General features: G+C 39.1%; 1 protein-coding gene across 1 annotated transcript; it reads left to right on the top strand.

Annotated features, from left to right (window-relative positions):
* Positions 1–18,882: 18,882 nt before the first annotated feature.
* On the top strand, positions 18,883–26,888 carry LOC110873708 (auxin response factor 5). The gene is made up of 12 exons (XM_022122709.2): positions 18,883–19,756; positions 19,977–20,089; positions 21,426–21,524; positions 21,623–21,679; positions 21,806–21,958; positions 22,056–22,140; positions 22,296–22,386; positions 23,416–23,580; positions 23,882–24,004; positions 24,125–25,361; positions 25,459–25,649; positions 26,531–26,888. The coding sequence occupies exons 1-12, from the start codon at positions 19,651–19,653 to the stop codon at positions 26,697–26,699; spliced, it is 2,589 nt and encodes an 862-aa protein (XP_021978401.1). The 5' UTR covers positions 18,883–19,650; the 3' UTR covers positions 26,700–26,888.
* The last annotated feature ends 214 nt before the right edge of the window (positions 26,889–27,102 follow it).

Below are 27,102 nucleotides of genomic sequence, written 5' to 3'. Positions count from 1 at the left end.
AAATATTTCAGACAAGGTTTTGTGATCTCTACTATCTTTTCAACAATCTTCTCAGCAACTTTAACCTCTTCACTCTGTTCATTTTTCACTTCCTCCTGAACAACATTCTCATATTTTACCTCTTTCTTTTCTTTTGTTGCTCGTTTCTCCTTTAGCTTCTCCAATTTATCTGGAAAATAAAATTTGAAATTTTTAGGAGATAGATAAGTTTTACAAATGTTTATTTGTTTAATTTCTTCATCATCATCACTGCTATCAATTGATGATTGATCAAAGACTGGTGTTTTTTTCTGAACTATCTTCTGAAGTAACAGACTCTTCATCTTGGCTTTTATCATCATTTGCAAGCACATCCATCCGTTCTTTCATCAATTTTGGTTCTTGAACGATCTGTGCAATAAATGCTCTAAACTTTGAATTACTTTCAGCCGGAATATATTTGTCCCAGCTAAATCCCTCTGGCAGTCTTTCATCTTCTTGATCTGGAGGCATAGTAATACAAGCTCTCTTCTTTCCATCTTCAATCGGAGTAGCACGAGATGATGGCGTTTTTTGAGCTACCTGATGATATATTGCTTTCTGATAATAATCATTGTTTCCGAACGGATTCTGAGCTCCACCTGCTTCTCGGTTGGTACATTCTCTCTTGAAATGTCCTTTTTCCCTGCACCGAAAACAAGTAACTTTAGACTTATCAAAACCTAAAGTATAAACATTAGCATCACGTAAGTCATCTCTTCTTGTAATCTGCTTAAATTTCTCAGCTCTCCTCAACACGCTCGCTAAACAGCATTTAATGTCCATTAGCTCCAATTCCTCAGCATCAATTTGATCGTAATCCTCTTTTGTTAACATAGGATTTCCGATTCTTCCCACAACCAAACTCTCATATGATTCCAACACAGTAACTAGTAATGCCATATGACCTTTAGCGACTTCTTCAGAGAAATTCTGACCATTCTAAAGATTCAACGCGATGTTGCATTGTAGCACATGACTATTACCATTGTTTGAGCTTTGAGACTGATAATTTGAAGTAGAAACATTTGGATTAAAACTCGGATATGAAGAAAATCCACTGTTGTTGGTTGAACTTTGATTGAGTGATCCTGATGAGTTTTCTGCGCTGAAAGCGGTTTGGATCTTCGGACTTGCTTCAACATTTTGAACATTACCTTTGAAATACATCTTGATATCTTGTTGACCACTTGAATTGTTCATTCTAGCAATCTTTAGTTGTTCAAGATCTTGTCCTTCAAGTTTTTCAATGAACTGAGCAATTGTCAATCTATCATACTCTCCGGTATTCTTCAAAATCATAAGATATGTACCCCATTCTTTTTGAGGTAAAGCATCGGCTAATTTTTCAACCCATTCCTCACGATCTTTAGTGATATCCAACCGGCTCATTGAACACACTAGATGACAATATCTCTCAATGAGAGTCTTTATAGTTCCACCTGGCAAACTTGAGAATAATTCAATTTTTCAACCCATTCCTCACGATCTTTAGTGATATCCAACCGGCTCATTGAACACACTAGATGACAATATCTCTCAATGAGAGTCTTTGTAGTTTCACCTGGCAAACTTGAGAATAATTCGAATTCTTTCTTTAATAAAGACTTTTTATTCTTGATCATCTCAGTACTTCCTTCGAATTTTGTACGAAGTGCTTCCCAAATCGAACGTGCACTATCATCATGTTGAAGTAATATGAAAATGTCTTCTTTCACAGCTTGTTGAAATAAACTGATCATCATTTTTTCTGCTTTGTACATTTCTCTCTCCTTTTTCCGTAAATTCAGAAATATTCTTTGTAACTCCCACATTATTACGAGGTCGAACGTACTTTGTTTCAATACACTCCCAAGACCTTAGATGATTTGCTTGAACCCAGTTTTCGAACCGTTCTTGCCAACTGTAATATTCTTCAATGCTCATCAGCTTTGGGGGTTTTTGTAACGTTCCCGTTTCATTTTCCATATTTACATTCTGAGCAACGGTAACAGGAGTACCCGGGGCAGTAGCAAAAGCATTATAAAATTCGTTGTCCATGTTTCAGTATTGAGATTTCACAAAAAACAGACTTTCCAAACGAACTGACAAGTTTTCAAATGATCTGGAATGATTCAAACGACCTGAAGACAACTTCGTGCGATCTGGAATTCACGCGATCTGACGGTTCAAATCATACGACCTGAGGTATAACTTTCAAACGATCTGAAGAGCTGTTAACCAAACCGTACGAACTCGTGCACAAATGTCAAACGACCTGAATTGATAAACCAAGTGGCCTGGATAATTTCAAACCATTATCACATGCAACTGACAACATATAATCAATTTGAAGATTGATGGCCGACAACACTAAATGGATACTTAATTCTATTGGGCCACCCAACTTTAATCACATGCAAACTATAATGAATTTTATAAGATTTTGCCGTCAACTTTAGCAAGACTTGATTTTTAATTGGACCCTTAATATGAACTCACATGGGACGCACATGCAAACTGATCAACATGGGTCACCAATTTCAAAAACAATGTGAAGCTATTGGACCATTAACGTGTTGTTCACGTGGTGAATTGTTGTATTTTATTAATGAAGCACAGAACTTTGTAAACAATTGAAATGAAATTCACATGCTCTGATAAAGTTCGTTCGGTCTGAGACGGTTTCAAACGACCTGGTCAGTTCGTGCGGTCTGAGATCAATATTCAAACGGCATGAACTAATCTTTCATACGAATTGGACACTTTGAATCACTTCGTACGATCTGGAGGACTCAAACGGCAAATTTCAAGCGAACTGGTTCAAACCGTGCGAACTGGTTCACTAACTGATCAAACCGTGTGACTTGGCTTGATCAACTCGTACGATCTGGACACTTTTTCACACGAACTGAATGAATCTCGAATGATCTGACATGATTTTCATGCGGTTTGGTCAATTTTATCAGGTTTTAGGTTCATTTAGGTTCTGATTTGTTCAAGGATTGATTGACACAGTGTTTTACAGGTTATATGTCAAATTCAGACCATTTTATCCGTGAAATCTTAGTTAATTTGATGAAAAAGTGTAAAAAAATGAGTAGAAGTGAGATTTTTCGGTGAAAATAAGCTGAAATGGTAAGAACTCTTCCTCCTGAGCTCTAATACCACTTGTAGGATCGTTGAATCGATCTAAACGAGTCGATTAGAAGAGTTCTTGACCAAATCAGAGGCGGAATTCATTGATTTGATCTTCATTAAGCTTGATATGCAATTAGAAGTAGATTAACTGTCTCTTGTATTGATTTGATAGCTTTACACGGTCTGGAGACACTTCGGCAGAGCTTCGTTACCGGAATCAGAAGTTACAAATGACAAACACAAGACCACTATATATAGGGATGCCAGTTCGCATGGACTGGAACATGTCCAGTTCGCACGACTGGGGCCACTTCGCACGAACTGGTCAGTTCGTGTGAAGTGGTTGTTTCAGCCCCGTTTCACGTTTCTCTCATACATCGTGTCTAGGTTTATCTATTCTATTACATGACTCGATACAAGACGAAGTCAACAGACATATGCACCAACAGGTCTAAAATGCAATCATGTTTCAAATGTCATGCTTATGCTTATGTTAAACATGATCATGCTCTTTCTGTTTCTAAAACGCACTATAGATCTAAAACGCAATGAGTTGGGTTTCACAACATGATCATGTTTCTGTTTTGACATGATCATGTCAATTTAGTTCTAAAACATACCTCACCTTCCAGGTCTAAAACGCACTTTCTGATATGTGGTCGAAAATCGGTGCTCGTTAATGTTTAAGTTCATGTATTTGCTTAACTTTTAATCACGAATAGCCTACTTTTAATGGATTTGTGTTTTGCAGGTCTTACGGAGTTTAAGGAGCTATTTGGGAACTTTACGGAGCACCGGGAGTGAACGGGATCAACCGGGGATGTGAAATGAACAAAACTTGGTTAATCACGAAGATTGGATGTGTTTTGGGGGATGTTAATGGATTTAAAATGAACATATTGGAAGATGGCATGATAGAGGGCTGAATTACGAGTACGTGGGCGAAAACGGTGAGTAAAACGGAGCTATAACGAAGAAGTTATGAAGAAAACAAAAAATCAGGAAATCCGCACCTACAGAGGGCGTCGGGGACGCCCTAAATTGTCACACCCCCAAAAATACCACAAGCGGAAACCCCCGCGAGGCGTGTGACGTACCAGGATCTAGCCACTAATCACATAGAACCATAGGTGAAACAAAACTTTCATTAAACGATAAAGTATAATTCAAACATCAGTTTAAAAAAATCAACGTGTTCAGCGAAAGCGTAATAGTTTGTTCATTAAGTTTAAATGAAAATGCTCAAAACAATGCAACATCGATAAGCGTTCCAAATGGCACGACCCATGACCACTCCAGCTTCCCAGACAGCAAGTTCCATAACAGTGTACCTAAGGGCCTGCAAGCATGCAGAAAAGTGTATCAGACAACGCTGGTGAGTTCACAGTTTGTTTTAACCCTTTAATACAAAATAGTGACTTATGATATGTTATGCTGATAATAACTCGATACCGTAGACGGCCCTTTTTTCCCTTCTCCAATGCTCTATCAAACATTGGTCATGATTTAAAGTTATTAGTTCACGCCCGTCCTATACAGGTACGTCGTGAGGGTCCCAAACCTAACAGCGCTATCAACTAAAAACCTCGTTGCCCTACAAGCAACTAACCCGGTAGTATGATGGGACTTGAGTGACAGAAAGTGAGTGTATTATCCAACATCAGCATTTACTGAAAACCGTTGCATATCCCCTGCAAGGATATGCGTTTGTGAAATCCACCTCACATCCCTTACAAGGATGTGGGTATTTGAAAACCGCCTCATATCCCCTACAAGGATATGGGTTTACGAAAATCCGTTTATTAGTTTTGTATGTTCGATTGTCCCCACCGGACGCATGCTTTTTTTTGGGAGAAGTGAACTCTCCTTGGTTTGCTCGGTAAGAACAAATGCTTATTTAGACTAAATCAACTGGGTCCTATTTAAATTACCGACAACGGTTAGGACTCCATCTATCTTGGAATTCAATAATTCAGCACAAACACACACACATCATGCATTACTTGGCACTCATACAAATCATCAGAAAATTATGCACAAAAATCAGTTTAACACAATAGTCATAAACATGTGCAGCCCATTCGATTCCTAGTTCACTCGTGACAGAGGCCTAATAGGCCCGTGTGTGGGTTTGTGTGATTGGATCGATATTGTGCGATCCCAACTTGTGCGACCCGACATGAAATTGGCCCAAATATCACAGCCCAGCCTTGTGCGATTTGGTTCAGCTTGTGCGACTGGCTTTTGGGCCAGTGTGCGGCCCAAATGGACGGTTCAGCCCACACATTGTGGTTGTGCGACTGGGCATGGCTTGTGCGACTCAGGTGTTGTCCATTTGGACTTGTGCGACTGGGGATTTCTTGTGCGATCCAGTCCCCTTGTGCGATTGACCTAAGTTTATGGAAGTCAGTTTCATATCTTAATTTGCAACCCAATCACCCAACAGTTTCCATATTCCATTAACTTGTATAAACCCTAAATCTATATCTTGAACATTCAACACATATCGGTAACCAAAACAATTCAATCAATGTTTTATACAATTCCGTTCATCATCATTATGCACAATCCGACCAAACCCAAGCAATAATTCATCAAATCGACATCCTCATACAACATGAACTGCATGATATCCTAATGATTTCAGATTCATAATTCATATCCTTACATCACAATTAGTCACTAAACAATCTTTAATCATCCCCACAATCCCATCGTGTAACATATATCCATAATCAAACATGTCACAACCCTAATCATGTATTACTAATCATGTAAACACAAAGTCAATCAAAGGATAATTCATACTAACCGAGAGTGTTAGGGTGTTGCACAAGAACGAGAGGGAAAATGATGCTCAAACCAGAAGAGGAAGGTATCGTCGTCGATGCCAAGGAAGGAGGAGGAGAGGAGTGTTAGGGTTTGCTAATGCTTGGGAAAAGAATGGTATGCATTCTTTCATGCACATATGCGGACCATAAGGGGAATGGGTTTGGGCTCGGTTTGGGTTTTAGGGTTTTGGGCTCCAAGAAGCCCGCTTGGCTTGTGCGGCCGATAAGCAATTACGCGATCCAGGACTAAACGCGACTGACATAAAACACATACAACTTCACTGATGTTCAAGTATAATTAAACAATTTATTCAAGTAGTTCATTCACTCAATCACCCCATAATATCATAGAAACTAGTACATAAAATGTCCTAGAAAATACGAGTTGTCACATCATCCCCAACTTGAAAGAAATTTCATCCCGAAATTTGATCAACAGTATCAGGGGAGTGAAGTGATATCAAGATAGGTAACTCAAGATGGCTGTGGATTTTCCTCGGGTGCCACATCATCCCCAACTTGAAAGGGAATTTTGTCCCGAAATTCACCCGTTGCATCAGGATTAGATTGGTTAGTTAGGAATAGTTGAGGATACTTAAGCTTCATCTGATCCACGTCTTGAGTTCCAACGGACTCTCTCGATTGGGATTCGACTGTTCTTACGGACCTTAACTTCCCGGTCCATAATTTCGATGGGTTCTTCGACAAACTGTAATTTGTCGTCGATTTTCAGTTCTTGGAAAAGTACAACAAGTGTTTCATCGGACAAACACTTCTTTAGTTGTGAAACATGGAAGACATCATGAACGTTACCCAGCTTAGCAGGTAACTCGAGCTTGTAGGCCACTTTACCAATTCGCTCCAGAATCTGGAATGGCCCTACGTAACGTGAATTGAGTTTGCCGCGCTTCGTAAAGCGTACCACACCCTTCCAGGGTGAGACTTTTAACATAACACGATCACCTACAGCGAACTTCAAAGGTTTCCTACGCTTATCTGCGTAGCTTTTCTGGCGGTCATGTCCTGCCACCATACAATTTCTGATCTGGACAATCTTCTCAGAGGTCTCGAGCATAAGTTCTGGACCCGTGATTTGGCTGTCACCCACTTCAGCCCAACAGAGAGGAGATCGACATTTCCGTCCGTACAGAGCCTCGAATGGAGCTGCCTGGATACTGGTATGGTAACTGTTATTGTAGGAAGAATCCACCAAGGTTAAGTGTCTTTCCCAACCCTTACTAAAATCGATAACACATGCCCGCAGCATGTCTTCCAATGTCTAGATGGTTCACTCACCCTGGGCATCCATTTAAGGGTGGTTGGTAGTGCTCATGTCAAGACGTGAGCCAAATGATTTGTGCATCGCCTGCCACAAATCGGATATGAAACGCGGATCACGGTCACAGATAATGGAGGTTGGCACCCGTGCCCGGAAACTACTTCCTTTAGGTAAACAGCTGCGAGCAGCGAGAACTTATCCGTTTCCTTGATTGCCAGAAAGTGTGCTGACTTTGTGAGACGGTCAACGATCACCCAGATGGTATCGTTCCTGTTTTGAGTTCTAGGTAGCCTAATGACAAAATCCATGGCAATCTGCTCCCACTTCCACATGGGTATTTCTGGTTGTTGAAGCAATCCAGACGGTTTCTGATATTCCACTTTAACTTTAGCATAAGTCAGACACTTACTCACATAAGCCGCGATGTGAGCCTTCATCTTAGGCCACCAGTACAGAACTTTGAGGTCCTGGTACATCTTATCCGAACCCGGATGAACAGAGTATCGAGACTTGTGCGCTTCATCCATCACAAGCTCTCGAAGATTACCAAACGAAGGGACCCATACACGTTCCATGAAATAGAGAATACCATAAGATCTCTCTACAAGTCGTTTTTCCATGCCCCGTAAGTACTCTGCTTCAATGTTTTCCTCTTTCAAAGCTTCGGTTTGTGCAGAACGGATCTGGTCAGGTAGATTAGAATGGATAGTGAGCTACAAGGCGCGGACACGTTTGGGTTTCGTTTCCTTCCGACTAAGGGCATCAGCTACAACGTTAGCCTTACCTGGATGATACTTGATTGCACACTCGTAGTCGTTTAAGAGTTTTACCCAGCGACGCTATCGCATGTTTAATTCCTTCTAGTCAAAGATATGCTGAAGGCTCTTGTGGTAGGTATAAATAGTGCATTTAGTACCGTACAAGTAATGCCTCCAGATTTTGAGCGCAAACACCACGGCCCCCAACTCTAAGTCGTGAGCGTGTAATTCTTCTCGTGAGTCTTCAATTGATGAGAGGCATAAGCTATCACTTTCTCGCGTTGCATCAACACGCAACCGAGACCTTGAATAGGGGCGTCACAATACACTACAAAATCTTCGGTACCCTCGGGTAGAGACAAAATCGGTGCACTGCAAAGCTTTTGCTTTAGAAGCTGGAAGGCATCTTCCTGTTTCGTCCCCTAGGAATACACGACACCCTTCTGAGTTAGAGCGGTGAGAGGTTGAGCGATCTTTGAAAAACCCTCAATAAATCTTCTATAGTACCCAACAAAACCAAGGAATTGTCGCACTTCCGAAGGATTCTTTGGCGCGGCCCAATTCCTGATAGAGTCGATTTTTGCGGGATCCACATGTATTCCCAGCTCGTTGACTATGTGACCAAAGAAGTGTACTTCTCGAATCCAGAAGTCACACTTAGAAAATTTCGTGTAGAGCTGCTCCTTCCTCAGGAGCTCCAAGATAAGACGCAGGTGTCGTTCGTGGTCCTCCTTTCTCTTAGAATAGATCAGGATGTCATCAATAAACACGATGACAATATCATCAAGGTATGGTTTACATACGCGGTTTATGAGATCTATGGATACCACTGGTGCGTTGGTTAACCCGAATGGCATAACCAGGAACTTATAATGGCCATACCGCGTGCGGAAAGCTGTTTTTGGAACGTCCTCCTCCCGGACTCTCATCTGATGATAGCCTGATCTTAGATCAATCTTCGAGTAGAAGCTCGACCCTTGCAACTGGTTGAACAGGTCGTCAATGCGAGGTAAAGGATAATGATTCTTGACCGTCATCTTGTTGAGTTCGCGATAATCAATACACATGCGAAAGGATCTGTCCTTCTTCTTTACAAACAACACCGGGGATCCCCAAGGCAAAGAACTAGGTCGGATAAAGCCTCTATCCAACAGTTCTTCAAGTTGATTAGACAATTCTTGCAACTCTCCAGGTGCAAGACGATAAGGTGCACGAGCAATCGAAGCTGCTCCTGGTGTAAGATCAATTTGGAACTCCACCTGACGATGTGGAGGTAAACCTGAAAGTTCCTCGGGAAAAACGTCAGGAAACTCCCGTACGACTGGTAAATCCTCGATTTTCTTTTCTTCAGGCCGGGTATCAGTAACAAGCGCAAGAATAGTCGGGTAGCCCTTCCGTAAACACTTCCGGGTTTTCATAGATGAAATAATGTTAACGGTTGCACCGCCTCGATGACCCTGAATGGTTAACAGTTCCCCACTGGGGAGAGGTATGTGCACAATCTTCTCCCTGCAAAGTATGTCTGCTCGATGTTTTGACAACCAATCCATACCAACAACTATATCAAAGCTACCATGAGTGATGGGAAGAAGGTCAATGTCGAACACTTGACCTAGAAGATCGAATTTACACCTTAAGAGTACATATGTGGCTTCTATCGACTTGCCATCAGCTAATTCCACTACGTGCTTGTTTGCAAGAGGCGCAGAAGTCAACCCTAGCTGACGACTGAACCCCAAAGACACATAACTCTAGTCGGCACCAGAGTTGAATAACACAGAAGCAATAATACCATTAACAGAGAACGTACCGGTCACGACGTTGCCATCATTCCTTGCATCGCCTGCCCCAATAGTGAACGCCCTACCGTGAGCGCCAATTCCACCGTTATTCCCATTGTTGTTGTTTCCCGCGTTGTTGTTGTTGTTGTTGTTGTTGTTCTGGCGATTACCCCCATTGTTGTTGTTTGCATTCTGATTCAATTGTGGGCAATCCTTTTTGAAATGCCCTTCATTGCTGCACTGATAACATCCCCTCTGATTTCCTCAATTCTGATGGGGTTGTTGCCTATGCTGCTGTTGCTGTTGTTGCTTGGGATGTGGAGCTCTACAGTCTTTTGCCATGTGACCCACCTTGTCACATCTTTGACACGCTCGGTTACACGAGCCATAGTGGTGAAAACCGCACTTGTTGCACTTCGGTTGCTTCCCCGCATAAGAGCCCGAAGTCTGACTGTTGTGTTGATTCTGGTTGACAGAAGAGGACTGACTGAAGCTGCGGGTGTTGTTGTTGTCGGGCTTCTTTTGCGACTGATTTGAGTTAGTCGCCTTATCTGCGTCGTTCCACTTACGCTTGTTAACAGTGGTGGGGTAGCAGTAGCAGCAGTAGTGGCAGAAACACGTGGTGGCAGCGAGCCACGCTCCACCTCCTGATCAGTGATCTTGTGAGCCAGTCTGATAATCCGGGGTAGGTCGTTGAGATTTGCTGCAGTGACTAATCCCTTGACTTGTGGTGCCAATCCCTTGATGTAGAGTTCGATCCTGCGGGGTGGTGGTCGGGATAAGTTGGGGCACATGTTGGCCAGCTCGTGAGACCGTTTCGTATAAGCCTCGATCTCAGATCCTTCCATCTTCAAGTTGTAGTACTCGTTTTCCAATTTTTGCACTTCGTCACGTGGACAATACTCCTCTCTCATTAGTTCCTTAAAATCATCCTAGGTAGTAGCGTTTGCCATCTCAATGCCCAGCATCTGCACCTGAGCATTCCACAAAGTCAAAGCACCGTCCTCCAAGGTGCCAGAAGTAAACTTCACCCTATCACTCTCTGGACAGTTACACATAGCAAAAACGGATTCGGCTTTCTCGAACCAACGGAGCAGTCCCACGGGACCTTCAGCTCCACTGAAAGTTTGAGGCTTGCAATCCATGAACGTTTTGAATGTACACACTGGTGGATTGTTCTGGTTTTGATTTGCTTGCTGACCTAAGGACGGAAGAAAATACAGCACACGGGTAAGAATTGAGTACGCGATACAAGAATAAAGGATACTTGGCACATATCGTACCAGCTTGATAGGTTGCCAAGGCCTCAGCCACACGTGTGTTAATCAAGTTTGTCAACTCAGCCTGAGTCATCGCAATGTGACCACGCCCATGGCCTCGTCCGCTCATGATTCTATAAGAGAAAAGGGAAAAAGCTAAGAGTCGAGATAAGGTAGGAGTCAAACCTCACGATGACTTCGCTTGTTTTACATCAAACAACAGGGCGGAACCCCTTTCATACTCGTTAAGCCTTACTGGGACTCACATGCACCCCACATTATTATTATGTGTGCACCCATAATAATAAGGCAATTTGCATGCTTATCTCAGTGCCTCTTAACTCGCACTAAAAGGTTCCCCACATTCGACAATAAGACGAAAGATATTGCAACACTGGGAATCACACAAGTCGAGGGGTAGGGTTAAACTATCAAACGTCATTGGAGCATGTAACACAAGTACTCACCTCATGGTATGTAGTTTTATGCAAGTCGTGGTGTGTGTGTGTCCACTAGGTAAGTAATGCAATAAAAGTAAACAGAGGACGAACCTTGCAATCTGGAGCTGAGTGTCATCGTCGTTTCCGATACTGGTTGGTTATAGTCTGGTTTTATGAAAACGTTTTAAAACCTAGTTCACTATAACCAGTGGCTCTAATACCAAACTGTCACACCCCCAAAAATACCACAAGCGGAAACCCCCGCGAGGCGTGTGACGTACCAGGATCTAGCCACTAATCACATTGAACCATAGGTAAAACAAAACTTTTCATTAAACGATAAAAGTATAATTAAAACATCAGTGTAAAAAAATCAACGTGTTCAGCGGAAGCATAATAGTTTGTTCATTAAGTTTAAATGAAAATGCTCAAAACAATGCAACATCGAGAAGCGTTCAAAATGCCACGACCCATGACCACTCCAGCTTCACAGACAGCAAGTTCCATAACAGTGTACCTAAGGGCCTGCAAGCATGCAGAAAAGTGTATCAGACAACGCTGGTGAGTTCACAATTTGTTTTAACCGTTTAATACCAAATAGTGACTTATGATATGTTATGCTGATAATAACTCGATACCGCAGACGGCCCTTTTTGCCCTTCTCCAATGCTCTATCAAACATTGGTCATGATTTAAAGTTATTAGTTCACGCCCTTCCTATCTAGGTACGTCGTGAGGGTGCCAAACCTAATAGCGCTATCAACTAATAACCCCGTTGCCCTACAAGTAACTAACCCGGTAGTATGATGGGACTTGAGTGACAGAAAGTGAGTGTAATATCGAACATCAGCATTTACTGAAAACCGTTGCATATCCCCTGCAAGGATATGCGTTTGTGAAATCCGCCTCACATCCCTTTCAAGGATGTGGGTATTTGAAAACCGCTTCATAACCCCTACAAGGATATGGGTTTACGAAAATCCATTTATTAGTTTTGTATGTTCGATTGTCTCCACCGGACGCATGCTTGTTTTGAGAGAAGTGAACTCACCTTGGTTTGCTCGGTAAGAACAAATGCTTGTTTAGACTAAATCAACCGGGTCCTATTTAAATTACCGACAACGTGTCACACCCTGGCTTTGCGGAAGCGTGGTTAATTTTGGTGTGACTTCTTAATACCATAGCTTAACCATAACAAGCTATATGAAATAAAAACCATGCAAGATCATCCATTAAATTAAGTTTTAAAAACCAAATACAACAACATTGTATTAGGACGTTGACTCAAGCAACTGAAACTACAACCTGATAACATATATCATTGTTCAGAAAACACAAACATCGACATGAAACAAACACAGTTTAAGGACTGTGACTCGTCCAGGAAAAAGTCACATCCCCTAAACCCGGATGACCTCGGACTCTTATGCAGCGGGAAAACGCAACATACCGCGCCAGATCTTTAGTTCCCTGAAATACATGTAAGTTGAAAAATCAACAATAATGTTGAGCGAGTTCATGCGTAAGTGAGTAATAAAAACCTTTGTATGTATAGAAATCCTGGTATGTAGCAAATAAGGAAAAAGAGATCACCAATGGTTTGCAAGGCCATTGATATGTGTGAAGTGCAAGTAGGAAGACTCAAACCTAGCGGATTTATGCGTTGGGCACAAAGTCACCCCAAGGTCCGTTATGCTGGGCCTGGGGCTGGGCTCGCTACACCCAGATAGATCTACCGCTCCTGTCCCTCGGTCCTACCCTGAGGATTAATGGCCTCAAGTTTCCGCCTACCCACTCACATGATCTAAGTAGTAACCCTCCTTACACTAACCATACCATGTATAAAGTACCCATAAATATAGTAACATGTATTTCACCCCCGCAGTTTAGAAAACTGAAAACAGTTAAGAGAAAATGGGGACATGAACTCACAGTGGTGCGTCTCTAATAAGAAGATCTCCTGATCAAACCGCTGAGCGACGACCTACACGTACTAAATCTATTAGACGGACGACCGTGCTTTAAGGTTCAAGTTTTGGGAAATAGTTAGACAACTATTTCGTTATTACACTTTGTAATTATTTGGTAAATATTTTCCTTCCCAAGGATGGGGGTCTTAATACATGTACGTTTCTGTATCTTCGGAATATATTATTAAGTCTCACTTAAATATATTTTATTTCTAACTCCAAAATATAAATATTTTTCCCAAAAATATTATATTTTAATACATATGATTTTCCCAAAATAATACCTTGACAAAATACGCGTTCATAAATATTTTCTTAAAATGCGTAAGTTACGTTTTAAAGGTCGGGTGGTATTAACTATACCGTTGTAACTTAAATATTTATCGTAAAGGCGTTCGTATTATTTTGGAGTCATTAACATTTGGTAATATTATTTTTACCCTAAAAATAATATTTGCATAGTTCACAAAATAATCATAAAAATTCACAAGTGTTGTTACGGAAAATATATATACTAAATATATATTTTAGCAATTTTTATTTTGTGAAAATCCCACCTCCGACACTTAGAAATGTTGTAATAAAAATCGTGGCGAAATTTATATTTTTGAAAACAAGTTAAAAATGTATTTCTAACACTTGTGATGAAAATATTTCCAAGTGTTAGGTTTTTGGAAAAATTTCGCCAGAGTTTCCCTTGTAACTGGAGGTGGCCACGCTTTCAAGCGTATCATTTTCTTTTATAATTCAAATCAACAATGTTCCCAACATTAACAAACAATATTCAAACCATCAAACTAGTCAATATATATATGTAAATCGCAAAAATTACATGAACTTGTGGTTTGTCCAAAATATGTAGTAATTTCCATTACTTTTAGTGGATCTTCGTATAAATCAACTCGGTTTCTTGAAAGTCTTGTTTTTAAAGAAGTTACATCTTTACAACTTCTTGCCAACATTTACAAAAAATAGTTCTTTTGTCGAAACTTTATGTTACACAAGTGTTTACACGCTTGTGTGTTTACAAAAATCACTTTTGCTTATGAAAGATCCGGTTTTAAAAGTACGTTTTCTTTTGACACTTGGTCCTTTGAAAATACCACTTGTAGATCCGTAGATCTACTAGTTTTGAACACTATTTCATAAGTAAAATCGTTTTTACACAAGTTCATGCTTCGTAAGTGGTAGTGTTCATCATTTAACCCCTTTTTACATTTAAACATACTCTATGTCATGATCCATGAACATGACTAATCCAGGTTAGATGATGATCCGTGCTACCACAACATAGATCGGCACTAAATAATTACACAAAACAAGTCTTACAAGATTTACACAACCCTTATGCTTTTAACCAACACATTTAACATTTATGTAAACTTTCATCATGTCTTCTTGTAAGTTCATGACTTTTAACCGACAAAATTCGTTTTAACCACTTTAGAATAGATCAAGAGTGTGTTTGAAGTCACTTACTACTAGCTCGAGGCTAGGGAAGAAACTAGTCGAAAAACGTGTGGATAAAAGCAATGGGGTGAGGTTCTTCACGATCCGAATGCACCAAGCTTCCTTGTGTGAGATCCTTAACACTTGTATGCCCTTGGAACTTGCAAGATCAAAATCGAAAAGTGGATGGATGCTTGTGGGTGTTCTCAGCCGAAAGGAAGCAAGGAGGGAGAGAGAGGTGTGTTTTGATTAAGTGTGGTGATGAATATGGTGGATTATGACTTGTTCTTATAGGCAAACTCCTCCAAGATTATCCATAGGATTTAGTGTCTTCTAGATACTAGGCACATTTGATTATTATAATAAAAAATAGGACATGGTGTCCCCTTGGGGACGGTTTCGGTTAAGGTGGGGGGGGGGGTTCCTAGTCTAATTTCAACCAATAGTTAGGTTATAGTTAAGTTAAGTGGAAGTTAACTCGGTTACTAGTGTGTTATGCATTATAGCGGGTGTTAGGGTATTCAGGGACCCTAATTGGCTTAGAAAAAGAAAAACAATGTTGTTGGCAATATTTTCATGTTCCGGGTAAAGTCCGGTTGTTCGGTTGGATAGTGATCCGTTAAAGTGCTTAACAAAGATTTAAAGTGTCGTTAATACTATTTTTAGTGACACAACTTATTCCCGACACTTTGGAAAGTGTCTAGTAATATTTTTCTCATGTTTTGGCACTTTATTAGTTAGCTAGATGCTGAATTTTTAATTAAAGTGCTGAATTTTGTACTTAGAGTACGTTTTAGGCACATCCGGTCACTGTAACTTATACCTAGTGACGCAGTTCTACAACCCTTATATCCCTACACTCTCTACTAGTGTAGCAAACTATCTCTAGCTCATACAGGCCTTAGAGGCAGTGTCTGCCTGATGCTGGCTATATCAGCATGTTTAATAGGTTATCCGTTCATAGTGCTACTGTGCTTTCGTGCATCAAGGTTGTCACTAGAGTTCTTGTATGTAAATAATAGAGTGACAGCAAATAAAGTATGATGCAAGCATGTACATGTATCAGTATTTCAAGTAGCAGTTTATCCATAATTTCAATCAAGCACAGTAAATAAGCAGTAGTTAATTATTAATTTAAGTCGTACGGATACCTGATTTAGTGAGGGTTGTCACACAACGGTTAGGACTCCATCTATCTTGGAATTCAATAATTCAGCACATATACACACACACATCATGCATTACTTGGCACTCATACAAATCATCAGAAAATTATGCACAAAAATCAGTTTAACACAATAGTCATAAACATGTGCAGCCCATTCGATTCCTAATTCACTCGTGACCGAGGCCCAATAGGCCCGTGTGTGGGTTTTGTGGGATTGGATCGATATTGTGCGATCCCAACTTGTGCGACCCGACATGAAATTGGCCCAAATATCACAGCCCAGCCTTGTGCGATTTGGTTCAGCTTGTGCGACTGGCTTTTGGGCCAGTGTGCTGCCCAAATGGACGGTTCAGCCCACACATTGTGCTTGTGCGACTGGGCATGGCTTGTGCGACTCAGGTGTTGTCCATTTGGACTTGTGCGACTGGGGATTTCTTGTGCGATCCAGTCCCCTTGTGCGATTGACCGAAGTTTATGGAAGTCAGTTTCATATCTTAATTTGCAACCCAATCACCCCACAGTTTCCATATTCCATTAACTTGTATAAACCCTAAATCTATATCTTGAACATTCAACACATATCGGTAACCAAAACAATTCAATCAATGTTTTATACAATTCCGTTCATCATCATTATGCACAATCGAACCAAACCCAAGCAATAATTCATCAAATCGACATCCTCATACGACATGAACTGCATGACATCCTAATGATTTCAGATTCATAATTCATATCCTTACATCACAATTAGTCACTAAACAATCTTTAATCATCCCCACAATCCCATCGTGTAACATATATCCATAATCAAACATGTCACAACCCTAATCATGTATTACTAATCATGTAAACACAAAGTCAGTCAAAGGATAATTCATACTAACCGAGAGTGTTAGGGTATAGCACAAGAACGAGAGGGAAAATGATGCTCAAACTGGAAGAGGAAGGTATCGCCGTCGATGCCAAGAAAGGAGGAGGAGAGGAGTGTTAGGGTTTGCTAATGCTTGGGAAAAGAATGGTATGCATTCTTTCATGCACATATGCGGACCATAAGGGGAATGGTTTTGGGCTCGGTTTGGGTTTTAGGGTTTTGGGCTCCAAGAAGCCCGCTTGGCTTGTGCAGCCGATAAGCAATTACGCGATCTAGGACTAAACGCGACTGACATAAAACACATACAACTTCACTGATGTTCAAGTATAATTAAACAATTTATTCAAGTAGTTCATTCACTCAATCACATACATAATATCATAGAAACTAGTACATAAAGTGTCCTAGAAAATACGAGTTGTCACATCATCTCCAACTTGAAAGAAATTTCATCTCGAAATTTGATCAGCAGTATCAGGGGAGTGAAGTGATATCAGTGTCTCTCACTCATGCATTATAACATAGTATAAATATATTTCTATTTTCATTCTAATCATCAGGGCAAATATATATTTATTATTGTAAATAAATATTATATTACTAAAAGGCTCGTTTAAGCTCGCAAGCCAACTCGAGCTCAATAAGTGAAACTCAGACTCGATTATTATATAAACTTATTTTTAGGTTCGGACTCAATTATTACAAAAACTTATTTTTAAACTTAGCTCGTTTTAAGCTTTATACAAGCCGAGCTCAAATAGCTCACAAATGGGTTGACTCATTTATTTAAATTCCTATACACATTTAATTAATATACCTTATTCATCACACATTAATGTATTGTTCATTTTTTAAAATATATATATAGTTGCAGGGCCGACTCTGGGCCTGGCAAACCGGTGCCAACGCCCGAGGCCCAAAATTTCAAAGGGCCCGAAAAGTCTTTATAACTTTGTATATATTTATTAAATTATATATTTAGTATATTCATCCGTTTATTATGCAAAAAAAAAAATATTGTTGGTGTAGTGATAAAAACCATCTCAAAATAATGTAAAGGTCTCAAGTTCAAGTCTTTGCTCCATCACTAAGTTTTTATTTTTGTAATTCATTTACCTTTAACCATAATTTTGGGCCCAATTTTTTTTGTCGCCCGAGGCCTAAATTTTTTCGAGAGTTTTCGGGGACAGCTCTGTATAGTTGTGTTTAATAAAATTTAAATATACAAACCCGTGAATATTCACTTTGAAAATATATATACAGCCCATGGCTTATAGCCTAGTGGCGTCTTGGGGGTGGGATAAAGCTTTAGGACCAATAGGTCTTGAGTTCGATTCCCATAAGGGGGGTTTTCCCATATTTGTTGGGTTTCCTTCTGAATTGGTGTATATGCATTATGCCTAGTGGAGATGGATATGATCAGGTGGTTCTGGTGGCACGATGATACTCCAGTGGTCGTCAGTGATCCAAATTTGCCGTTCAAAATATATATATATATATATATATACACACACACACTTGGGATTAATAAATTTAAATATTTAAACTGCAAGTATTTACGGGTGATAACCTCTTTTTTTTGAACGGCCAATAGAATCAATCCGGAGCACTCTCGCGACACTCACTGGACAAACGGGGTACTCCGAGAGTAACCCGAGTCCACCACCAATTCCGAGGAAAACCCAGTAACCCACCCGCTCATAGACACGACAATAAAATTACCAGTAAAACATGTTTAGCTCAAGAATCCAATAGTGTCCCATTATTGCCCATCAAAATTTTAATCTCAAGTGAATACAAAATTGAACCGAATAGAAAATTGACACGTAAATAAAAGCTAAAGTACATTGAAAATTTTGTCTTTTGTACAGAAAACAGATGTATAAAAGTTGAACTACTACTACCATGCCAATTGTTTAATATTCTCTCTCTTGTCTTGATCTTGAAAGTGTGAGTTCGTTTTCGTGTATCCATACACCTTTCTTTTCTCTGACCCCTCCTGCAGAATTTTTGGTTGGAAAATATATAGTATTTAAAAACAAAATCTTGAAATTAAATTTGAAAGCTGCAAATGTAATCACCCAAAGTGTGTAATATTTTAGCATGCACCCTTCTTTCTTTCTAGGTGTTGTGATTTTGTTTTTTTGTGGAGTGAAGATGAGTATTATGACCACTTTCACAGAAAAGGTGATTGCTTTTTGATGGAGGTCCCTATAAACACTCATAGATACATACACCACTCCTGAATGCTTTGATAGGCGTGCTTTGTTGCATAAAAAACACACCCTTTTTGCTTCTTTTTTTTCCTTTTCCTGTTGTTGGTTTCATTACAAGTTATTAGCCCCACTTGGATTTTGCAGGCTTATGTTTCTTTGTTGTTGTGTGTTTTTGGGGCATCTTCTTCTGTATCTATTTCATATTTCCGTTGTATGTTAGATTCCCCTATCCCCTTATATCAGACATTTAGACCTCATGTGAGAAGGGTTCTTTTTGTTTTTGGTCTTCATGTTGTTTGTTCATGATGAAAGTTGTGTGATTTTTGGTCAAAACATTGAGTAAAGACTCTGCAAGATTGGATCTTTATGATGTTTGTGGTCTTTATGAGATGGGTTATGTGATTTGATTGTTTTGATGATGAGGGGGGGGGGGGTTTGAAGTTAATATGTTGTTGTTAAAGTTGTTGATGTAGAAAGGAATTGGAGTATGACCACCATTGAAGAGAAGTTGAACTCAACAGGTGTGAACAGTGGGGCACACACTTTACTTGAGGAAATGAAATTGTTGAAGGAAATGCAGGACCATCATTCTGGTAAGTTTTTTTTTTTTTTTTTTACTTTCAAAACAAAAATACTATTTCTTATATACATTTTGCAAGATTTGGAAACTTGACTCAAACCCTAGAGAATGTGCATCATTTTTTCCAACTTTTTAAATTTTTAAGGGTTTTTTTTTTTTTTTTGTGGGTATTTGGATTACTTGTGGATTAATATAAATTCTTGTGTTTTTTTTTTGTTTGTTCAAACTTGTAGTGATAAAGAAGCCAATAAATTCTGAGCTATGGCATGCATGTGCTGGACCATTGGTGACCCTACCACAGGTGGGAAGCCTTGTTTATTACTTCCCACAAGGACACAGTGAACAGGTTTGATTAACTTCTTGTTGGTGTAATTTGCAATATTCTTGATATTTATCTTTTTATAAAGTTTTCATTTTTACCATTTTTCTTGAACTGAAATTCTTGATATTTATCTTGTTATAAAGTTTTCATTTTTACCATTTTTCTTGAACTGAAATTCTTGATATTTATCTTATTATAAAGTTTTCATTTTTACCATTTTTCTTGAACTGAAATTCTTGATATTTATCTTATTATAAAGTTTTCATTTTTACCATTTTTCTTGAACTGAAATCTTGTTTTGTATGCAATGTTCTTTTTTACCTATGACCTATCCTTACTTAATGCTTGAAATGAAATCTTGAATGTAAAAATGCAAGGGACATGTGAACCCATATTATTACTTTGACATCCCTTCTAAGTTAGAACTATAAAGTCTTTTGTGTTTGGCAAGCAAATGAAGCAATATCCCTCCATGGTTTTGAACTTTTTATTAAAAGGTTTTAGGTCAACTTACACTTTAAGGCTGGATAATATGTAATAAGGGGCAATTTCATATATACTCATAAAACTTTTAATATCTTATTTACCCTACTAAGAAAGTAATATCAAATATGCCAATTCAAAACACTTAAAAGTTTCTTACTTTTTTTGACATAAATGCCCTTCTCATATGTAAGGAGAATAAGGAGACAGTAAGGGTATAATGGTCATTTTATAAATTTGTATCGAATGAAATATGTAAATATCATAAGGGGCAATTTCATACATACTCATAAACTTTTAATATCATATTTACCCTACTAAAAATTAATATCAACTAAGAGAAGGATATTTATGTCAAAAATAAGAAAATGAGTATAATATGACCATTATACCCTTATTGTCTCCTTACATAAGAAAAGGATATTTATGTCAAAAATAAGAAAATGAGTATAATATGACCATTATACCCTTATTGTCTCCTTACATAAGAGAAGGGTATTTATGTCAAAAAATAAGAAAATGAGTATGTTTGAACTTGGATATTATGATTTTTTTTTTTGTTGAGTAAATATGAAGTTATTCAAGTTTTGAGGAGATTTATGAAAATATCTTTTTATATTAAAAAGGGAATATGGGTAAAAAGGGTAGGAATGATGTAGAGAACCACACTTGTTTTTTTCTCTCTTTCCACATAATTGCATGGAAGGTGGGCCCTTGGAAGTTGGATTGTGATGGATTCAAAATTTTTGACTAACTTTTGTTCCATCATAAAAGTGTTTTTTTTTTTTTTTTTTTTTTTTTTTTTTTCAGGATGCACTTAATTAACAAAGTTTTAGTTTTTTTTTTTTTTTTTTGCTAACAAAGTTGTATTTACCAGGTTGCTGTTTCGACAAATAGAACCGCGACATCACAAGTTCCTAATTATCCAAATCTTCCTTCTCAACTGTTGTGCCAAGTTTTAAACGCTACCTTACATGTATATGTCCCTTAATTCCTATCAAATTATATAAAGTTTTCATTTTTATAATTAATGTTTTCCTTAGAATCATTTTGTTCATTTGTGTTGTTCAATAGGCAGATAAAGATACCGACGAGATCTATGCCCAAATGAGCCTTCGACCCGTGAACTCGGTGAGTTATGTAAATACATCCATAAAAAAATGTTAACATTTGACTTTTGAATGTCAACTGTCATTGTTGACAACTAGTAGACATGTAAATTCAATTACTCATGCTTCCTTTTAACATGGGAATTAGGAAAAAGATGTTCTTCCGATACCGGACTTTGGGACGAAACCGAATAGACATCCGAATGAATTCTTCTGCAAGACTTTGACACCGAGCGATACGAGCACACATGGTGGCTTTTCTGTCCCTCGTAGAGCAGCAGAAAAACTCTTTCCACAATTGGTAATATTTCATTTCTTAATAATAAAATAGTTAAAATCCTTATATGCGCTTATCCTTTATATGATCTTGATTCTTGCTCGTTCTATATGTTGTTTAGGATTTTTCAATGCAACCTCCGACTCAAGAGCTTATTGTTCGTGACTTACATGATAACACTTGGACATTCCGTCATATATACCGCGGTGAGTATTTAAATCAAGGGTAGTTTTGTCTTTTCCTTTATCACCAAATGTTTCAACATTTCAGAGGAAAGTTTGAAATGACAAAAATTTATTCGGGATGTTGTTATTATCGTCTCGGTTTGGAGTTTAATTTGTATTCTTGTATTGTAATGCAGGGCAGCCGAAACGACACCTCCTTACCACGGGTTGGAGCATGTTTGTTGGTGCAAAAAGGCTTAAAGCTGGTGATGCTGTCCTATTTATCAGGTATGATTCTTTTCAAGTTGACTAAACTTCTGTTTTGCTCCCTGTGATTTGGTCGTTTTAATGGTTTTGCCCCAATCTTTTAAAAATAGTCATTTTACTCCCTGATCTATGAAGCTTATCTCTATTTCACTCCCCACCCCCAACGCCATCCAATTCAACTATTAAATCCTGGTTCAGATCTGGGATGGGAAAAGACTAAAATGCCCCTCATGTGAGGGGCATGTGACCAGGATTTAACAGTTGAATTGGATGGCGTTAGGGGGGTGGAGTGAGATAGAGATAAACTTAATAGATCAGGGAGTAAAATGGCTATTTTTAAAGGATTGGGGCAAAACCGTTAAAACGACCAAACCATAGGGAGCAAAACGTAAGTTTACTGTTTCAAGTTTTATTCTACTTATAATGTAACTTAACATGCACATGCCTCGTAAAGAGGAGGTCTCAGGTTCAAAACTGAGCAAGAGAGAATTATTGGTAGTATTTGCCATTCAAAAAAAGTTTTACATTTTTGAATAAAGTACACGGACGGTCCCTATGGTTGACCAATATTTTGGATTTGGTCCATATCTTTCCAAAAGTACATGGATGGTCCCTGTGGTTTGCACTTTGTGACACATTTAGTCCCAAACTTTTGCCAAAAGTACATGGATGGTCTCTATGGTTTGCACGTTGTAACGCATTTAGTCCTAACTTGGACCTGCTGAAACCTTTAGATTTGTTAGCTGGAGACTAAATTCATTACAAAGTGCAAACCACAAGGACCATCACCATCCGTATACTTTTGAAAATCTGGGGACTAAATGTGTCACTAGACATCCCAAAATGGAATCCGTTGCAATTTTCATACGGAAAGTTGGAATATGTCATTTTCCCCTTTTTGACCCTGACTTTATACCAGAATAACAACAACCATATAGTAATACAATACCTTCAAGCAAACAACAAAAATAACATGGCCATTGGCCAAACCACATGATATATAAAGGGTGTTTTTTTCTTATATTTATTTGTTTTTGCTGAATTTGGTAGGGATGAGAAGTCACAATTATTATTGGGAGTACGGCGAGCAAATCGTCAAAATATGTCTTTGCCATCGTCGGTTTTATCTGCTGATAGCATGCACATAGGAGTCCTTGCTGCTGCAGCTCATGCTGCTTCTAATCAAACTCCCTTTACAATATTCTACAACCCAAGGTAACTGCCTTATATAAATCCTAATAGGTGGCAAAATGGGTGGGTCAAACGGGTTTTGTAGTATGGTTTTAAATGGATTAATTTAATATATTTACTAAAACTAAATCATTACAATAATAATCTATAACCTTTTTTAATAAAGTGAGTTTTGAGCTTATTTCCTTCCGGCTAATGTTGTTTTTAAATTGACCCGTTTGAGATAAAGCATAACCAGCTCGACCCATTAATAATTAACGGGCCTGATACAAAATGTATACTCAAAAACTACCTTGTTATTTAGCTAACTTTCAAATGCATTTAGGGCGTGTCCTTCGGAATTTGTCATTCCATTGGCGAGGTATCGAAAAGCGGTTTACGGGACACAACTTTCAGTCGGTATGAGGTTTGGAATGATGTTTGAAACCGAAGAATCAGGAAAACGCAGGTATGTATATGATATATGAATATATCCCTTTTTTTTTTTTTGAGAAAATGATAAAGTGAAATACAAAATGTGAGCATATAGACGATTGGTGCTAAACCGATCATCTTGTTGTTAACACAGATACATGGGCACAATCGTTAGCATAAGTGACGTGGACCCGTTAAGATGGCCGGGCTCTAAGTGGCATAATCTCCAGGTTGAGTGGGACGAGCCCGGTTGTGGCGATAAACAAAGTAGAGTGAGCCCGTGGGATATCGAGGCCCCCGAAAGTCTCTTCATTTTCCCTTCTATCACTTCAAGCCTTAAACGACCATTCAACTCCGCTTTTCTTGGAGCACAACCTGAATGGGACCACAATATGGTAAACCGGTCGTTCATGCGGGCCCAGGATTCCATAAACGGGAATCTTTTGAACCCTTCCATGTCTAGCTTATGGTCAGAACAACTGATGAAGATGTTAATGAAACCTCAAAATACTAACAACAACACTACAACCGTTACACCTACCATTCAAGAAACTTTTCCCGCCAACAGAAGTCAGTTACAAGTCGAAAACCGCCCCCCATATCAACTCATTCAACCCAACACCAACACTGCCACCGCCTCAACCACCACTAACACGAACATGACCACTGTAGTGCCGCAATCCACCCCGAATCTTCCCGGAAGTCAACCCCAACAGTCGGAAACAGTAAAACCAGACTCGAAACCAATCAACACCCCTCAGAGTCTCGCACACGAGCTTCCGTTTCTTAACCCGTTGTCTCCATTTGACTCAAGCATACTCCACGGTCAACAGTTTGACTCACCTCAGATTGATTCGTCTAGTCTTAACGGGATATTCCCATACCCGGATACCAACGTACTGAACCCGTATCCATCTCTCGGGCCAGAAACATGGGACCCACAAAACAATAACTCGAAATCTTTCTTGCAACCAAACCAATGCCCCTCAAACATGTACGGTTTCAAAGACATATCCGATGAGGCCCACAATAATCTCCAAACTGGCAATGTATACAACTGTATAAATTTTGAAACTAGTAACGCTGGTAGTACAGTGGTTGATCCTTCGGTCTCGAGTACGGTGCTGGACGAGTTCTGCAACTTGAAAGACATCGAGTTCCAGAACCCGTCTAGTTATTTAGTGAGTAATAACTTCAGCTCGAGCCAAGATGTTCAGTCACAGATCACTTCAGCTAGCCTTGTTGATTCGCAAGCTTACTCAATGCAAGAACTGCCTGATAATTCGGGTGGAGCGTCTTCTAGCAATGGTGAGTTTGATGATAGTAGACTTTTGAACAATAACTCATGGCAACAAGTTGCTCCACCTCCGCGTGTACGAACGTATACCAAGGTCAAACCTCATAACATTCTTATAAAATGACATTAATGCTGAAGTTTTTGTAATATGGGTTTGGATTTAAAAATGTGTTTCTTTGGGTTACTTGCAGATTCAAAAGGCGGGTTCGGTTGGGAGGTCTATCGATGTATCGGGTTTCAAGAACTATGATGAACTTTGTAGTGAAATCGAAAAGATGTTCGGGCTCGAGGGATTGCTTAATGATTCAAGAGGATCGGGTTGGAAGTTGGTGTATGTAGATTATGAGAAGGATGTTCTTCTTGTTGGAGATGATCCATGGGAGTAAGTTCTGTTTCTATGGCATTTGGATTTTTATAATTTATCAGTTGACGCACAGCGAAAGCACAAAAGATAACTAGTTCATCATGCTCCTTTTTTTATAAAAAAAAAAAAAAAAAAAACGGTCTGAATTTGGAAACCATAGGTTAATAACTAAATAAACCCGTGAGTTAATAACATCCACGGTTCATACGTTTTTACAAAAGAAAATAAATTAATCAAAATAACTAAATTTGGCCGATGTCAAAATCGGGCTCAGAATGACGGAATTCGGGTTTGAGAGTCGGGCAAACCGTCTACGGGGGTTTGTCACGACGCCCGGCCCTTCACACCCTTTTTTGTCCATGGGCCCGCAATTCCATATGCAGGGGCGGACCCAGGTATAATCCTAGGTGGGCAGGCGCACCCCTTGAAAAAAAAAATATTGTATTTTTTAGGCAAAAAACCTGACCGCACCCCTTGAAAATATGCTTGAACCACTCATCCGCACTCCCAATAATTCTTGGGTCCGCCACTGTCCATATGAACCAAAAGTTATGCCCATTTTAAACTGGGCCCTTTCTAGCCCTCTTTTTTTTTATCTTATTGGTCCAAATACGATACGTCAACTCTTGAATCAGTTGCGTATCATTAATGTACAAAATATATTTTAACAAACTATGCTATCAAAAACATTAATCTAATTTTTTTTTTAAATAAAGTAGTTTAGAATGTTTAAAGCATTTGAATAACCTTTGGGGCGACTTTTAACCCCCTTCGTTACAAATTTTACCTGTATAAGATGATGTATACTCCAAAACAATCCATTTATAGATAAACGAGTCAAAATTGCCATCTATGGGTTTAGGGTGTTTAATGACTTAAGTTGTGCTTGTCAAACGCAGGGAGTTTGTAGGATGCGTACGATGCATCAGGATTCTATCGCCTTCTGAAGTTCAGCAGATGGGGGAAGAGGGAATGCAGCTTCTGAACAGCAATGCAGCATTACAGGCTGGGATGAATGGTGGCCCGATATCAGAGAACGGGCCTCGCACTTGGGTTGGCCCTACATGAACTGAACCGGTCTTAACCATCATGGACCGGTTGCATGCAGTGACCAGATCATAGGTAGCAAGATGATTCTTGGTATGGTAATATGTTATATTAGTGAGGAAGCAGTCCATTGTTGTAGCTTTATTAAGATGTAATGAAGAATTGTGTTGACATTTTAAATGTTGTATTAATCAGTCTCTTGAGCAAGCACTCGTCGTCTTCGAATTTGTGATAGCCGTAAATTTATGACCAAGTGAGCGACTCGAAATCAGTTATGTAGAACATCACTCTTGGCTGTTTTGTGAATACCTATTGTGGTGAAAGAAGTAAAAGACCAAGATACACGAGTTGAAGAAACACCTAACTAATCTGGTGATTAGTTTGGGATTGTGCCTAGACAAATAAAGTTAATCTTCTTTGCCTT

The sequence above is a fragment of the Helianthus annuus genome, chromosome 6 (genome assembly GCF_002127325.2).
Source record: "Helianthus annuus cultivar XRQ/B chromosome 6, HanXRQr2.0-SUNRISE, whole genome shotgun sequence".
NCBI lineage: Eukaryota > Viridiplantae > Streptophyta > Magnoliopsida > Asterales > Asteraceae > Helianthus > Helianthus annuus.
The sequence above is the reverse complement of the archived record's forward strand: the minus strand, read 5'-3'. Positions and strand labels throughout refer to the sequence as shown.